The following is an 18,434-nucleotide window of genomic DNA, read 5'->3' on the forward strand; positions in this document are numbered from 1 at the left end:
CAGAGTACGTATAAAAATCTTAAATTTTGTTTTAAATTTTGGTTTTTTGTCTTTCTGCATTTCTGCAGACTGTCAAAATGAGAACAGCTGACTGGAGATCTAGACGTCTTGCTTAGAAAGTGTATCCCTTGGGTTTCTCCCTGCTGTCAGGCTCAGGCATTCTATAAGTGTCCGGATGTAACAGAGAATTTGTAGTATTATCAGCTGGTGTCCATCTTTCATCTGTTCATATTATCTGTGCAACTTCTTGTTTTCTTGAATTTTTCAGAGTTTTTAATGAAATTGGTTGGAAATGTAACTAATACCATATTTAAAATTTCTTTTTCTTGCTTTACCAAACTTCTGAACAACTTTAGATTCACAAGGTTCATCGTGACTCAGGAGATAATTCTCAAACAGGTGAGAATACTTCAATTTCACTCTTACATACTCAGGTGGGATTTGTGGGTTCAAGTCTATGAATCACTCTGAAGAAGTCTGGATTGACAGTCACCACCCCAGAACTTGGATTGCTGATATCTGAGTGCTGATACTGAAAGGTCTGAGAGCGAGGTTAAAAGCAGGATCCCTTAAAAAGCTTTGAATCTTCATTCATGGCAACCTTTTCTACTGAATGCCTTCTTCATCCTGGTTTCTTTTGCTGACTAGAAACCATGAAGAGCAAGATAAACTGAAAATAGAGAGTGGCCTGAAAGTCCAGGGGACACACATTATTATACCATAGTTAGTCTTCGCTTTCTTTGCAGCAGTCAGTGACTACATACAATTAGAAAATGTGAATGGGCCCTCGCCAGGCAGTCAGGAGCAGCAAATCACCATTTCAGCTGCCCACATCCTCACATCATACCTCGAGCAAGACTCTCACTGTCTGACTCTTGGTTTCCTCTGCCATAAAAAGAGGAGGCTGAACCTAATGACTTCTACATTTGAAAGGTCTAGAATTCTTTGATCATTAGAGGGGAAAATCAGTCTGCTACCAAAGATTTAAAATTCTCGTTCCTGCACACACACCACACATTCTCTCCCTTGTTGGTGGCTTTCCCAGCCACTGAGGCATAAAGTTGGACCCTGGGCTACTTCCTGTAGTGCCTTTCCTGGATTCTAAAATGGACCATATTTTCACCTACTCAGAAAGATTTCATTTGATCTTTCTGAGCTTCAGTTTCTTCATTTGTAAAATGAATTAACAATGCCTATGAGAATTAAAGGAGAAAATGTATATAATGTCTAGCAGTACCTGGCGTTTAACTGTTTGGTATCCTTCTCCTCTTCCCTCTACACTTTTTCTCTGTCTCTCTCTTTCACAGATGTTTTAGTTTATTTCTTTAACCTAGTGAGAATATTATTTTAACTTAAGAGCTTCTGAGTGTCAAAAACTGTTATAAGCATTTTCATATCCTTTACAGTGCCCAGTATTGCCTTGCACATAATAGACACTCAATAAATACAGAACATTGATTAACTGAAACCCTCCCATCTTGGAAAGCATAAGTTCCACCATTTATTAACTCTCGGACCTTAAGCTACCCACATAATCTCTCCAAGTTTAAATTTCCTCATCAGTAAAATGGGGATTGCACTATGTAGCTTTCAGAATTGTAATGATTGTGTAAGATAATTACTATATTTAAAATAAATAGTAAAGCACAATGTCTGGTGCATAGTAGGTGCTCAGTAAGTGGTTGCTATTTTTTTTTTAATTGATGACACTGTATCCTTTTTTGCCATTGAGTACAGCTATCTGAATCTCTCTTATCCTTCTTTTCTCTGGTTTTAAAGTTCATTCCACAACATCTTTTGAGAGAATGAATAAATGAATTCTTTGATTTAAATGGCCTTTATTGAATAAATAATTTCTCCAAACTTTTAGTCTTTTCTATTGCTATAGATTTTCTTAATTTTAGCTGAGATAAAAGTCAGAAAGAATAAGCATTATCCATCTTTGAATAATTATTTCTAGTGAATGATTTAGAATTCAACCAGCCAGCCTGGGCTATAGCCTCCCTAGTTTAGTTTTATTTGGAAACTACATTTTGAGGAATTCTTGTGCTCTTTAATCCTGAATTTAATCTTAAATAGTTAATAAGTTAGATTTAATTTGTTATCTGGTAAACAACTGTTAGGAATATGTATGATTATTACATTCCTAAATGTAATAGGCTGAATCCAATGTCTTGCAAGTGTCCACTATTAGTTCCTCAGGGTTTGAAAGATGTAATATGATCTTAACAATATAATTTTATAGGTATCTTATAAAGAAATACTGAAACTCAAATCCAAGGCTAGGAAAATTATTTAGGCAGGGTCTGAAAGAAAATTAGGCAAAGGGGTAGTAAAATAGTTTAAGTTAGGTGATTTAAGACAAGGTCTTATGGCTGGCTATGTTGTTCAGATTAACTTTATAATAGTTCTGCCTTCCACTTTATGCTGTATAAATATAATTCAAGTTTCGTTACTGATTTAACCTTTTTAAAATTGAATCAGATGTTTAATGACATTAAAGTAAATGGTTAAAAATGTGATCTAGATAAATATCTAAGACATATTATAAAGTGATAGCAAGTAGTAGAATAATATTATAACATGATCCCACATTTGCTTAAAAAGAAGGTATACATGCAGATGAACAAATGTAATTAATAACAATAGGCAAACATGAACTTTATATTTACTATGTAGCAGACACTGTTCTAAGTGCTATCTATGAATTAACTTGTTTACATCTCACAACAGCCTATGAATGCGGTGCTATAACTATCCCCACTTTGCAGGTGTGGATACTGAGACACAGAGAAGGAACATTCCCAAAGTTGCACAGCTATTAGATGGCATAGTGGAGATTGGAGTTTTGGCAGTTTGGCTCTGGAACTGGTTCTCTTAGTTACTATGCTCTCTTGCACTTTTTTTGGTGTCAATAGACGGTTCTTTAAAAAGCATTGCATCTTTTTTTCTTTCTTGGAATATGATCATTTATCAGTGTCTAAGAAAAGCATCCCCCTGCTGAAACCTGCACGTCTGCCTCCTTTCTGCACAGTGAGGAGAAATTCTGTGTTATGGTTAAGTTTCTCTCCTTGCTCATGGGTTACTCCTACAAGAAGCAAATGCCCTGAAAATGCAATTTTCTGAAGCCACCTCTGCTGCCCTGACATTTTTATCCTTTGGTCCTCACTAGTAGCAGGCACCGTTTGATTAGATCTCACATTAATGTGACAGCACATTTTGAGCATTAAATTCAAAGTCTGCAAAGACTTACACAGATTTTTTAAGTGCTTTTTTTCCTTCAGAAAACAAGGATAAAACTGAGAGTTAAATTGTTGGAATTTTTTGGGATCAGAAAACTGCTTTTTCTTCTCTTCATTCTTGGGATCAACAGTCTGCATCATTTGATGAAATCATATCCTCAGGAGAACCTAGAAAACCATCAAGAGGTCTTTTACAGAGGGACCTAAAATTGGTCCAAATTAGTTTCTCAAACTCTACTCTCTATGAATTTGACTAGTATTTTATTTCCTCAAATATCCCCATAAAAGTCTTCCCCACCCATTGAAATGTATTGTCCTTCATGTCAAAATAAACCCCTCAAAATTTCCCCCAAGTGCTTTTTTTTTTTTTTTCCGGTACGTGGGCCTCTTCACTGTTGTGGCCTCTCCCGTTGCGGAGCACAGGCTCCGGACGCGCAGGCTCAACGGCCATGGCTCACGGGCCCAGCCGCTCCGCGGCATGTGGGATCTTCCCGGACCGGGGCACGAACCCGTGTCCCCTGCATCGGCAGGCGGACTCTCAACCACTGCGCCACCAGGGAAGCCCTCCCCCAAGTTTTAATGTTTATTTTCAAGAAGATATTTATTAATGGAACTAAGTAACCCTTAATAATAAGCTCCATTACAATGTGATGTGGTACCACAAGGAAAAGATGTCATTTTACAATTAATATGACTGATAATTCTGTGTGTGTTGATGATTTGAAGAGACAGTGGCTTACTATTTCTTAAAAATATTTTACAGTGCTTAAAAAGTAACCTCGTTTTCTTTGGAGAATGAGGGAAAAAATATGTCTAAACTTTGCCTGTGAATAAGCTTGAAAACTAATCACTCTCCATTACTAATCTGAAATCCTTAGAGTCTCATTCATTCAGACACAAGAACAGGAGGAAAGAGTCCATTGATGTGAAATCAATATCATCTCGAGGCAGTGATGGTAAGTTTTTCACATTTCCTTGACTCTAAAGTGTAGAAAATGACACAGAAATATATTTAAGAATTCCTCAGCATATAAACAAAACCCTAAGGAATAGGATTACAACTAAACTGGCTTTTTTCCTGTAGATGGAAAAAATTTTAGGCCTTTTTATTCTTTTTTTTACTTTTTATAGTCTTTGCCTTCTCTGTGAAATGACTCCATGCTTGTTCCTTTATGGCCTAACGTGTGTTAGGCCACATAACCACTAGAGCAGCTCAGTTTCAATAGCTAGGTCACTTTTAGCTGCTATCCTTCAGGTCACAATGGGAAACCTGAGCCTGAGGGAAGTGGCTGAACTAGCAAGGACCAAAGACTCTAGGGATAAGATGTATAACTCATAGAGGAAGATGGATAGACCACAAGGCATGCAAGGGATTGGGACCAAGAACGTGAAGGAAGAAAGTGGACTGAAATTCTTCCCGATGGGCTGAGGGTGTAGATAGATGAAGAGGGTATCCATTTTAGAGGATAATGGATGAGGGCATTTCAACTGGATTAGTTCAGTTTTCAGAATAGAGTTTGAGATGGGATCATCCATTATCTCTCCAGAGCATGGGAGAAGTGAAGGCTGAAGAGTATAGAAGGGCAGCAATGGTGGCTGCTCTGGCAGTGGAGATGGCTACAAAGATGGCTGACCGGCAGGCAGGCTCTGCTGACATCGGCTACATTAAGTTATCAGCTCTATAACATGCGAGTTCTATTCCCTCCTGCCTGCCTCTCAGGGAGGGGTAGGAAGATCTGATGAGAACAATGCTTTTAAAATAAAGCTTCTACCTTTTGGATTTTGAACCACATGTAAAGATAGGACATTTTAGATGGAGAGGATAATGGGTGAAGGAATTTCAACGGGATTAGCTCAGTTTTTACAGATGAGAGCTAGACCCACCGTGGGCTCCTGGTGCTAAGAACCTAAAGTCTTAGGCGTGCCTGGCCCTAACTCAGAATGAGAGGGGCTCATTCTTCTGCCCACCCCACCCTGGCCACAGATCGTGCCTCCCCTCCTACACTGCAGTCATCCAGTTACCCAGCCTGTGGCTGAGGACTGAAAGTGACGGAACTGCCCAAGTTGGGCTTTAGTGACTTACGGGAAAGTAACTCCTGGGGGATCATTAGGCTGTTGGGATGAGGCCTCCGGATCCCGTCAACCTTCTCTGAAATCCCCCTGTGGACCTGAGACTCACAAAGCCTTCCTGTCATCAATGTTCCAGGCCAGACCACCCTTTCCAGTCCCTGGCAAGTAGTGGCTGAGCTCTCAGCCTTTTAGGACTAAGAGATGGGTGAATTCATTGCTTTATGGGGAGCAGTGGAGGACAGTAGTCCTGTGGGAATCAGGCCCCCAAGTCCGTGCAGGGTTCCTTTGCTGCACTTAAGCGCAGCTGAGCCACCAGAACCAGATACAACTTTCTTGACTTCTCTCCAGCACCAAGCCTACAGAATCGTCGCTACCCATCCATGGCAAGGATCCATTCCATGACCATCGAGGCTCCCATCACAAAGGTGAGTATCAACTGCTGCCCCTACTCTGCAATCAGGGCCACTGAACACTAGGCTATATTCTGGAGATAAAGTGATGAATGGCATACTAATACCTATATCATGGAGTTTACAGTCTAGTAAAGGAAACAGATATTAAACAAATAAGCACATAATAAATACGTAGTTATAAACTGCAATAACTGCCGTAAAGGAAAACAACAGGTTTCTATGAGGGAAAATTAGGTTAGGGCCCTAGTTTGGTTGGGTGGGAGGGCTGGTCAGGGAGGGTCTCTCTGTAGAGGAAGTAATGTTTGAAGTAAGACCTGAAGGATACAAAGATGTTAGGAGAAGAGGATTCTAGGCAGCAGGCACAGCAAGGCATGAGCACTGAGGTGGGAAAAGGAGGGAATGGAGCAAATGAGGACCTGAAAGAAAGTCAGGTGTGACTGGAGCTTGGAGAGCAGAAGGGAGAAATGGTGACATGGAGTTGTGCCGGGCTCAGTTCATTCTGGCCAATAGAGCTGTAATAAGTTTATATTTTAGTTCATGTGCAACGGAAACCACTGAAGAGTTTAAAGTAGGGGAGTGACATGACCAGATACGTTTATTGAAAATAACACCAAGCTGCCATGCAGAGAATGGACTGGAGATGGCAAGAGTGAAAGAGAAGAGGACAGTTAGGGACCTTTTCTAGAATTCTAAGCAAGAAATTGTGTTAGCTGTACTAGAATTAGAGCAGTGGAGGTGGAGAGAAATGAGTAGATCAGGAAATATCTGGGGGTAAATTCAGTTCGTCTTGATGATGAATTATACTGTCAGGTAGGGAGAGAACTGAGGGAAAGTGATATGTCAACCAGGGCCTCCCAGGGTTTTGGTTTGAGCACAAGATTAATATGTTTTTTTCACGGCAATGTAGAAACCAGAGGAGTACAGCTCTTGTCTTTCATTTTCTGTTTGGTTTACTTGCTTGCTTTGCTTTGGGAAGAGGAGAGCAAGGTGTGAGTTTAGTTTTGGATATGTAAGTAAGATATTCCAATAGATATGTCAAGCAGGCAACTGAATATATAAATCTGAAAGTCAAAAAGGAGTTCAGGGCTGGGATATAAATTTGAGAGTCCTGGGCATGTGGATCGTATGTGTCCAAAGTCCTGGAAATGAAAGAGCTCATCTCTGAAAAGACTGTGGAGTGAGAGGAAGGCCCAGCACTAGTCTGAGGAACTGCAACCTGCAGAAGAGAGCTAAAGGAGAAGGATCAGCAAAGGAGCCTGAGAAAATGTAGTCCCTGAAGTAAGAGAAACACTGGGATAGGGTGGGATGAGACGCATGCTTCAGTATAAAGAGGATGGTGCCGTGAAAGCACTGGTCATTTTGAACAGTAAGATGTGTTATCATCTGATTTCTTTTGGATTCTAGGCACATGAGTGAGTTTTGAGAAGAAGAATCCTAATGTCCTCAAATTGATTCTTTCTCTCTCTTTACTTCCTTAGGTTATAAACATAATCAATGCAGCCCAAGAAAACAGTCCTGTCACAGTAGCAGAAGCCTTGGACAGAGTTTTAGAAATTTTACGAACCACAGAGCTGTACTCCCCTCAGCTAGGTACCAAAGATGAAGATCCCCACACCAGTGATCTCGTGGGAGGCCTGATGACTGTGAGTGATGAGGAAAAACCAGAAATGCAGGACAATGTTAAGTGCACTCCAGAGAACATATAACATGTAACATATAAACTGTTACCTTTAGGTGTAGAAATACCTACTATATGGGCTAACATCAGCATAACCAGAAGCAGTTGCAGGAGCACAAATGACTAATTTGTCCTCTGAATTTGTACTACAGTAAGGAGTAAATAGTTGATTGAAGATATCACAATGGAGCCCTTTTGTACTTCTTCCCCTTGACCTGGTATAGTATTCCATTGAGGGTTATGGCTAGGCTTCCTTGGACCTCAGGCTCTTTATATAATGAAAGCGTTGGTACTTAGATGACAGCACTAGTTTCCAAAATCTTAGCTGTAGAATTCTTTCTTTAAATAAAACCTTTATATAGAGTTCCATTTATAATCAATAAAAGCAGAGTGGAGCTGCTGTGGCTCAGTATGCGGAGGGGAGGAGGAGCCGCCCCGTGCCGGCACTCCAATACCACCATTTGTAACCACTAAAAGTAGCTTATTTCTAAGGAGTCATCCTGTTCTAGTGTTTTTGCTGTGATCTGTTTGGCTGTAATCATAATCTATCAGCAAGTGAAGAAAAATGAGAAAATTCAAATTATTCATTTGTGCTCCCTATTGGAGACTGAAGCTGGAAGAATTCTTTGGGAGAAAAACAAAGTCCAAGAGTCATCGAAGAGTTTTACTTTGAAGTTTTCTGTCTAGTCCTGCCACCAAATGCTGAGTGTTGACTGGCTTTCTGGTCCATCCTCCTTGTTCCTACTAAAGGTTTCTGGTGAGCCTGTAATTTGAGTGACCTCCTGATCCTTTTGAGCCCCTCGGCTGGCCTTGGTTGCCCGATCCCAATGCAGTGTAGACTTTAGTTCTAAAGAACACTGGCAAGGTGTGTGTGTGTTTGCCATCTGCAAACACATGAATGGACTTAGAGATAATCATACTAAGTGAAGTAAGTCAGACAGAGAAAGACAGATACCATATGATATCACTTATACGTGGAATCTTAAAAAGTGATACAAATGAACTTATTTACGAAACAAAAATAGACTCACAGACATAGAAAACAAACTTATGGTTACCAAAGGGGAAATGTTGGGGGGAGGGTGGATAAATTAGGAGTTTGGGATTAACAGATATACACTACTATATATAAAATAGATAAACAACAAGAACCTACTGTATAGCACAGGGAACTATATTCAATATCTTGTAATAATGGAAAAGAATCTGAAAAGGTATATGTATATATATCTCCAAATCACTTTGCTGTGTACCTGTAACTAACACAACATTGTAAATCAAAAATACTGCAATTAAAAAAAAAAATAGAACACTGCCAAGGGTCTGTCAGGAGGCTGGCCACTGCAGAGCTGCAGAACCATTCTGGTTCCTAGAACAAGTTATCTGCCCTCCTTTCCCCTGCTGCCGTACCATGTTGGGCTTCCTCTCCAGGTAATGCTGTGAGGAACCAGTACTAGATTCCACCTGTTTTATGTAGCATTAGGGAAGAGAAGAAAGAAAGATTAAGAACAGAGGAGTTCCTTGTGATACCTGCCTTAGAGGCAGAAAGGTTATGGCCATTGTTACTTATCATTTTATCCAGTTTTGAAAATTAAGCTCTTGGCCTAAAGATCCAGAGAGTGACTTCAGGAGAGCCCTTCATTAATACTTTAAACCTTAGCACATACTTTCTGAGGATGGCAAATAAGCAATTACAAATGGCTTTTAAGCAGAGGTCTAAATAATTAGGTACTCGGGGGTAGAAGGTAGAGGGCAGGAAAATGAGATGCAAGAACAGCTGGGGACTAAAGTTCACGAGCCTACTAAATGGCAGAACATCGAAATTCTGTTCACTCCCTTATGCTGCCCTTCCAAAGACCTCAAATCCAGAAACTTCCTTTAAAGGCTAACAGTGACAGTGAAGCTCATGTTATAAGACAGAAACTACAGCTGGAAAAGAGTTAATTTAGATGTTAGTCAAAAATTAGCCCAACCTTTTAAAGGCTTTACATTAAATCATCCCCCAGATGTGGCCCATAGCTTTGGCTCCCCAGGATGACTAAGAACACAAGAATAACACAGCCCTTGTGAGGGTAATTGGGGTCCTTTCAAATTAACATGCACCCGAAGCAAGATCACTTCTGTGATTTCATTATGTGGCTTCAATATGCAACAAGAGAAAGATGGCATGAGAACAGAGCTAACTCACAGTTCAGGTGTGAGACCTGAATGCAGTCATAGCCACTTAATTCTCAATTCTCCATCTCCTGGGGCTAACAGCCTTGGAAAGGAGAGTATCCACTGTTTTGTAGCCATTGTTCTCACTTGATTTTGAGCTTCAACTTGGACTTCCAGATTGACTGGGTTATTCAGGATTCAAATCTCTTTGGCTAATAAAAGAAATGACAGAGTAATGAAAATGGCATAAAAAGCATGCTTCTCATAGCATCTTTCTTTATTCCAGGATGGCTTGAGAAGGTTGTCAGGAAACGAGTATGTGTTCACTAAGAGTAAGTTGTCCTCTATCCACTTGTTACTGATAACCTGTCTCTGGCCTTTTGTCTTCCTCAGTGTTGTGATTATTGTTTGGGAAGGGCCTTGGTGATACTTCCCATTCGTCTCATTGGAGTTTAAGCATCTCTATGGTCTACATTTGAAACCAGGTCTCCTAATATAAATTACTTCTCTGAGCGCTGTCAGAATAAGAATTGCAAATCTCTCTATATTTAAACAGTTAAGCTGAATTATTTTTCTGTTGGGGGGTCCTGAAGTTTAATAATGTAAGAGAACCCTGAAGGGAAAAACTTCTTACCCCTGGAAGTTCAAGACTTTCTTTCTAGTAGCAACCATGAAGATGACAAATGCTCAGCAGCACTCAAGATTCCACAGTTACCCACCCTTCCTGCCCCATCTGTTTGCTCAGATGTGCCCCAGAGTCACAGTCACCTTGGGATGCCAGTAACCATCAACGATGTCCCCCCTTCTATCGCTCAATTACTTGATAATGAGGAAAGCTGGGAGTTCAACATATTTGAATTGGAAGCTGTGACACACAAAAGGTATGTGGCTTCTTTGGCTGTAGGCAGGGGGAGGATTGATGGACACACTCAAGACTTTCACATCTGGAAACTTTGAGGGAGATGTGAGTCCTTGCCACAAGTGACCTCCCAGGTTCTGCTTTTCATGCCATGCTGGAGAAGTGTCAAATGCGCAGAGAGACTGTGGCCCCTTGAGTGAGCTCCTTTATGGAGAAGAGAGTATTGGAGGCTAAGATGTAGGATCAGCCTGGTGATACCCAGGATGAAGAAATACTGAGTGTCTTCTTCAGATCTACCCAGGTCATTCCTTTGCACCAGTAAGCCAAGAGTTCTAAGTATTCTTAGCCCCAAACTTGTTGAAGTCCCACCTTACAAAATGAGTCTGAGAGCACTGTAGACTTTTCTTTTGATCCATCCTATAGGCACGGGAAAGATTAGATAACACAGAAAGTCCTCTTCTATTACAGAAGTCCATTTTCTTCCAGGGGTGTTGGATATGAATGATAACTATAAATAAGTAACTTAATTCTAAATGACATGACTTTGCTGAACCCACACAAGCCATTCCTTTTGTCCTTAAGCTCAGTAACTTCCTCAGGGGACACAGGAAGTGCAAAGCTTATGTGGAAGCAGAGACAGAGAGGGACTGTCAGGGACCTCTCGGTTGTTAGAGCCACTGAAGGGCAGATGACTTAAGACAGTCTAGAAGTCCTTTGGATTAACCGCCATGAGGCACCTAGTTTTAAAGAAGTGGCTAGTGAGGAGGAGGTGCTCTATCACCTTCTAATTTGGAGACGACATATTTTTATACCCCTGTGCCTATGAAGCATCAGGAAAGAAATGACTCAATTTCCCAGTAGCTTCAAAGAAAGCAGCTTCTGGAGCAGTGAATACAATGAATCAGAGTTTTTTCCCCCTGTTTTCCAGGCCATTGGTTTACCTGGGCTTAAAAGTCTTTTCCCGGTTTGGAGTATGTGAATTTTTACACTGTTCTGAAACTACCCTTCGGGCCTGGCTCCAAGTGATTGAATCCAACTACCACTCCTCCAACGCTTACCATAACTCCACTCATGCCGCTGATGTCCTGCACGCCACTGCCTTCTTCCTAGGAAAAGAAAGAGTGAAGGTAGAATTTTGATATCACAATCTAGTTACCTGCATAGATTTTAGAGATCTAAAAACTCAATCTTAAAATATGTTAGGCAAACAACTATTTTAGAACCAATTTTGAGTTTTTGAGCTACCAAACTGACTGGTCCTTTTGGTGTTGTAAAGACATGGCATTTCCTCCTAGCCCTCCCTTCCCACAAATGCTTAAAATAATAATTTATGCCACTGTAGAGACTCTTTTACATGTCTGGCTGATCCATGAACCCATTCTCCAAATGTTCACTAGGAGCCCTTTGTGACACTGGGTTAGAGGACAGAACTTAATTATTATAGCAAATGGTTACTGGGTCTGGAGGTTAAATTTTAGGATCAGAATTTTGTCATTGGTATATTACAATCCAGACAGTAGTGAGCCATTCAGCATCCTACTGATTCACATACATATATATGTGTGTTTTGTGTAGGTATGAATGTGTATATCTGTATATTAATGACTTGTATAATTCTGCAAGAGTTCCAAGTTCCTTAGTCTTAGAAGTCAATACTGTCATTTACAGGTGCTGATTTGTAGGGCAGTCCTATGTATACCCCACAGATAGCTGGCAAAAGATCCCCATCTCCCCTCTTCCCCAACTACCATCACTTTCACAGTGAAGCTTGTAATTCCTTGGCTACAATTAGAAGTGAAGCTTAGAATATAGATACCCTTGGGACAAGTGCTGTATAGAGACAGGTTCACATCAATCTGCAAATGCTTAACATTCAATCATTTTCTGACTTAGTCTTAAGACCCTAGGTACTTAAGGAGACAAGTGGTAGTGGGATAGGCAGACAGAGCAGAAACGGCACCAAAATGGGGAGGGCGAATGTTCCCTTCTCAGTTTTGCCAAAGACTGATCCTGGCATTTACTTTCATCAGCAAGAAAGCAGAGTGTCATTCAAGAATGATGGTTTGGGCTTCCCTGGTGGCGCAGTGGTTGAGAGTCTGCCTGCCAATGCAGGGGACACGGGTTCGTGCCCCGGTCCGGGAGGATCCCGCATGCTGCAGAGCGGCTGGGCCCGTGAGCCATGGCCGCTGAGCCTGTGTGTCCGGAGCCTGTGCTCCGCAACGGGAGAGGCCACAACAGTGAGAGGCCTGTGTACCACACACACACACACAAAAAAAAGAATAATGGTTTTGAAGATTTTTGTCTCCTACTTTTAAAAAAGGTGATATCACAGGTGATAACAGCCTATGTTTCTATAGTGCTTTTCTTTGAGGGGCTAAGATACTTCCAGATTCCTACTCCAGGTTCACATTCCTCCATTTTACGTTACATGAGATATTATACAGCTTAGGTTGCACACTGCCAAATGAGGACAGGACCTGGGCATTAACGCTGAGACCAAAGTGACCTATAGGCATTGCAGCCTTGAGTTAAAGATGAACCCCACTTAAGCAGAAGCACTCTAGAAAAATATAGATTAAATGCTTGAAAAATTATGGAATGCTTAGTCACTTTATTATCTCCTTTCCTCTCCCTCCCCTAAAATAAGAAATTTTCTTTAAATTGTTTGTTCTGCTAGCACATTCAGAGTCTGATTGAATTCTCAAATAGCAGCAATACAAACAAGTCTAAGACTAGATACAATATGCTTATAATCCAAAAGACATTTTCTAAGAGGCCAAAGAATCAGAAAATTTAGAGCTGCAAAGAACCCTGGAGAACTGGGCTGGAAGGGACTCCTGAGGTCAGAGGTTTAGTAGCAGCCCAAGATCACTGGTTAGTCCACCATGAGGCGCTTCGAGTGGGATTTATTCCTGAGGTGTCTTTCACCAGACCTGCTGCCACTGACAGAGTCAGAAAAATGTTTTTACCAAATATCCATGTCATCTGTCACCCCTAATTTCTTTATAAGGCTAAAATTATTAATGTCACTATGGCATAGCTCCACATCCTCAACCCAGCCATATAGATAACATGTCCAGAGCTGACATTCCCCTTCAATTTGTTGCACACCCTATCCCCTTCCCACTCTTACCAGTTCCCAAGAACCACTGCAAGTGGAGAGATCAGGATAGCCAGAATTCTTTTGTTATTCTCTGAGTGACTATTCGTCCTAGAAAAGGAACTGTTTGAAAGGCTAATCTAGAATGGAGTCCATTCTAGCCAGTCTGCTTCAGTGTGATCCAAATCTATTCCTGCTGGTTAAAGGAGGAAAAAACTATACAGAAATGTCTGCACCTCCAAGGCTTTGGGGAACTTCTCCTGCCGTGGGTTTGGTGGGGAAGTTTTCTTCCACAGACAGTCCCTCCCTGCCATGGGAAGAGCCTTGCTTCTCCCATCTGCTAGTGAGCAGCCGGATCTTCTTTCCCTGCCTCCCTGCATTTCTTATCAGACATTGCATTATTAGACAGTGCCCACCAAAACTGCAGGGCATGGCCCTTTACTGGTATCTTTGTAAAAGCTCCAGGTCTACATCAGTGTAAGTTGGAAGGAAAGACATGTCTCGTCTAATGCTATTTGTTGTCTATTCCACTTACTTGAATCTATGTCATTGAAGAATTTAAAAATAAATTGGCCCCGTACTCTAAACAAGATTGAACATACTCCAAGAGCACTAGCTGGAGGCCCAAAGTTTGGCCCTCCTGGGTCCTCACTGCACAGGTAGAATCAGTGAGAGTGGAGGCCAAGTCAGGGCAGCTCTGGATTCTGACTGTACCTGTGGGTTACCATGGCCTCTCCTAACCAGCAGCAAAAGGGCTAGGCATGTTTGCTTGCCCTGGGCATTACAAAATCAGTGTCTGAGAAGAGCTGAAAAGAATGGCAGCAACTGCTGTCCCCCCTCAGGAAACCGGTTCATGTGGACTAGAGGCAAGCCAGGATTGCCCACCAGCTCCAGGAGGTCAGGATTGGAAATGGAAATGGCTTCCTTCTGGTAGGGACAGCTTTCAGGAAAGTTTTCAGGGCTGAGCTTCAGATTCACTGTTCCTTACCTATTAGCATCTGAGAAGCAGCTTGCAATTTTTTCTCCCACAGCCTAGGAAAGCAACTCAGGAAAACCAAAAATCATGCCCACCCCTCCAGCCTCATCCTGGGGGCCAGTTTCCCCCTCACTCACTACCCTTCAGCCACAATGATGCCCTTTAAGTTTCCTGAATAAGCCACTTCATTTGTTTCACATCAGGAGCATCATACAGGCTGATCTTTCTGCCTGGATTTCTCTCCCTTGCCATTTTTTGCCTGGCTAATTCCTGCTTATCCTTCAGGTTCCAGCATAAAAATCACTTAGAGAACCCATTCTTGCCCACCCTCTGGACCTGCATTGTCCATAAGTAGCCATTTGCCACATGTGGCTACTTACATTTAATTAAAATTAAATAAAATGAAACATTCAGTTCCTCAATTGCACGCACACTTCAAGTGTCCAGGAGCTGTAAGTGACTAGGGATTACGATATTGGACAGCCCACATACAGACATTTCCATCACCACAGAAAAGTTGAACGGACAGCACTGCCCTAAACTAGATCAAGCCTCATGGTTACACTCTCAAACCACCTGTACTTCCCTTCTTAACCCATCTCACAGTAAGTTAATTTTGTCTGTGTGTTTCCTTATTTGTGCCCTCTCCAGTAAACTACCAACTCCATTAGTGCAGGCTATGCCAGTATAATTCATCACTGTAACTCCAGCACTCTGCATGACAGCTGGCACCCAGTAGGCATCCAATAAATGATAACTAAAGGAATGAATTCATAAAGTACAGTGTCTCTTATATAACAGTAGCCCATTTGACAACTTCCTCCTAAAGCTGGGAGCTGAAAAAACATTTGTATCCCCTGATGCTCTGGTTTGTGTTCTTTAACTACATAATGACAACGTTAGAAAGAGGGTCTCCCTTTTAGCCTTTCCCACCTGCTAGCCCAGAGCTGAATTGTGTTCTTCACTGTAACAGCCCCCTTACCCTCAGTTTTCCTGGGAAAATTCTTCTTGCCCTTGATCCTCTTGTGTTGCTTGGCTGTAATCCTTTTATCTTTGTGTGAAGAGTTTTGTTGTATCTGTGCCATTTACTGCCATACTCTCAAAATCTTTTCAGAAGTAGGCAAATAAAGTAACACTTGTGATCCTAGGCCACTTTCTTCTCTATCCACTCACAGACGAGAGTCATGGCAATATGCCACACAGCATACATTTGAAAAGGCCTGTTTGGCATCCTCCTGCAGAAAAACTAGAGTGAATGAACTCTGGAGAAAGAATTTAGGTATCCATTATAACTGCTACTCAGGTTTCTGTTTCCCTCCAGATAATCCACAGTACGGCAAGGTGATGTGATATACCCTAGGTGGCCTCTTAACTTCTAGGAAGTCAGAGAAGGACCCCCTGGCTCATCCCCTCCAGAGAGACAGGGATGAGTGAAGGTCTCCTACATCCAGTGGGTAATGCTCAACCTTGCCTCCCCCTGACCCCAGGGAAGCCTCGATCAGCTAGATGAGGTGGCTGCCCTGATTGCTGCCACAGTCCATGACGTGGATCACCCAGGAAGGACCAACTCTTTCCTGTGCAACGCAGGCAGTGAACTCGCCGTGCTCTATAATGACACTGCTGTCTTGGAGAGTCACCACACAGCCCTGGCCTTCCAGCTCACGGTCAAGGACAGCAAATGCAACATTTTCAAGAATATTGACAGGTTTGTGTGCTCAGGTTTGTAAAATGTAAGTGGGAAACTCAGTTTTCCCTAACTTCTCCAAGTACTTAGCTTCCTCTTAGGGGGAAGGCTGTACCATTCTATCAGACAGTAAAATAATAACCTTATAAACTGAACTGTACTTTTTAGACTGTTCATCTTTTTTTTTTTTTAACATCTTTCTTGGAGTATAATTGCTTTACAATGTTGTGTTACTTTCTGCTATATAACAAAGTGAATCAGCTATATGTATACATGTATCCCCATATCCCCTCCCTCTTGCGACTCCCTTCCACCCTCCCTATCCCACCCCTCCAGGTGGTCACAAGGCACCGAGCTGATCTCCCTGTGCTATGCGGCTGCTTGCCACTAGCTAGCTATTTTACGTTTGGTAGTGTATATATGTCCATGCCACTCTCTCACTTCATCCCAGCTTCCCCTTCCCCCTCCCAGTGTCCTCAAGTCCATTCTCTAGTAGGTCTGCATCTTTATTCCTGTCTTGCCGCTAGGTTCTTCATGACCTTTTTTAAAATTTTATTTTAGATTCCATATGTATGTGTTACCATACAGTATTTGTTTTTCTCTTTCTGACTTACTTCACAGTGTATGACAGACTCTAGGTCCATCCACCTCGCTACAAATAACTCAATTTCATTTCTTTTTATGGCTGAGCAATATTCCATTGTATATATGTGCCACATCTTATTTATCCATTCGTCTGTCAGTGGACACTTAAGTTGCTTCCATGTCCTGGCTATTGTAAATAGTGCTGCAATGAACACTGTGGTATGTCTCATTTTGAATTATGGTTTTCTCTGGGTATATGCCCGGTAGTGGGGTTGCTGGCTCATATGGTAGTTCTATTTTTAGTTTTTTAAGGAACCTCCATACTGTTCTCCATAGTGGCCATATCAATTTACATTCCCACCAACAGTGCAGGAGGGTTCGCTTTTCTCCGCACCCTCTCCAGCATTTATTGTTTGTAGATTTTTTGATGATAGCCATTGTGACAAAACTACTTATTGTAGTTTTGATTTGCATTTCACTAATGATTAGTGATGTTGAGCATCCTCTCATGTTTGTTGGCAATCTGTACATCTTTGGAGAAATGTCTATTTAGGTCTAATGCCCATTTTTGGATTGGGTTGTTTGTTTTTTGATATTGAGCTGCATGAGCTGCTTGTATATTCTGGAGATTAATCCTTTGTCAGTTGCTTCGCTTGCAAATATTTTCTTCCATTCTGAGGGTTGTCTTTTCGTCTTGTTTATGGTTTCCTTTTCTGTGCAAAAGCTTTTAAGTTTCATTAGGTCCCATTTATTTTTATTTCCATTTCTCTAGGAGATGGGTCAAAAAGGATCTTGCTGTGATTTATGTCATAGAGTGTTCTGCCTGTTTTCCTCTAAGAGTTTTATAGTGTCTGGCCTTACATTTAGGTCTTTAATTTATTTTGAGTTTATTTTTCTGTATGGTGTTAGGAAGTGTTCTAATTTCATTCTTTTATGTGTAGCCGTCCAGTTTTCCCAGCACCACTTCTTGAAGGGGCTGTCTTTTCTCCATTGTATATTCTTGCATCCTTTATCAAAGATAAGGTGAACATATGTGCGTAGGTTTCTCTCTGGGCTTTCTATCCTGGTCCATTGATCTATATTTCTGTTTTTGTGCCAGTACCATACTGTCTTAATTACTGTAGCTTCGGAGTATAGTCTGAAGTCCAGGAGCCTGATTCCTCCAGCTCCGTTTTTCTTTCTCAAGTTTGCTTTGGCTGTTTGAGGTCTTTTGTGTTTCCATACAAATTGTGAAATTTTTTGTTCTAGTTCTATGAAAAATGCCATTGGTAGTTTGATAGGCATTGCATTGAATCTGTAGATTGCTTTGGGTACTATAGTCATTTTCACAATGTTGATTCTTCCAATCCAAGAACATGGTATATCTCTCCATCTATATGTATCGTCTTTACTTTCTTTCATCAGTGTCTTATAGTTTTCTTCATAAAGGTCTTTTGTCTCCTTAGGTGGGTTTATTCCTAAGTATTTTCTTTTTGTTGCAATGGTAAATGGGAGTGTTTCTTAATTTCTCATCATTAGTGTATAGGAATGCAAGAGATTTCTGTGCATTAATTTTGTATCCTGCTACTTTACCAAATCATTCATTACCTATAGTAGTTTTCTGGTAGCATCCTTAGGATTCTCTGTGTATGGTAGGTATCATGTCATCTGCTAACTGTGACAGTTTTAGT

General features: G+C 41.3%; 1 protein-coding gene across 1 annotated transcript in view; it reads left to right on the forward strand.

Annotated features, from left to right (window-relative positions):
• Positions 1-18,434, forward strand: part of PDE8B (phosphodiesterase 8B) — a 149,175-nt gene that overhangs the window by 114,809 nt on the left and 15,932 nt on the right. Inside the window, exons 10-17 of the mRNA XM_089909039.1 lie at positions 357-399; positions 4,121-4,198; positions 5,661-5,737; positions 7,204-7,368; positions 9,847-9,892; positions 10,204-10,441; positions 11,348-11,546; positions 15,983-16,200. Coding sequence (XP_089765165.1) covers positions 357-399; positions 4,121-4,198; positions 5,661-5,737; positions 7,204-7,368; positions 9,847-9,892; positions 10,204-10,441; positions 11,348-11,546; positions 15,983-16,200 — 1,064 coding nt within the window. The remainder of the gene's footprint in view (positions 1-356; positions 400-4,120; positions 4,199-5,660; positions 5,738-7,203; positions 7,369-9,846; positions 9,893-10,203; positions 10,442-11,347; positions 11,547-15,982; positions 16,201-18,434) is intronic.

This window comes from Delphinapterus leucas, chromosome 3, assembly GCF_059928025.1.
Source record: "Delphinapterus leucas isolate spDelLeu-1000000601 "Yukka" chromosome 3, BTC_Dleu_Yukka2, whole genome shotgun sequence".
In the NCBI taxonomy this organism is placed as follows: domain Eukaryota; kingdom Metazoa; phylum Chordata; class Mammalia; order Artiodactyla; family Monodontidae; genus Delphinapterus; species Delphinapterus leucas.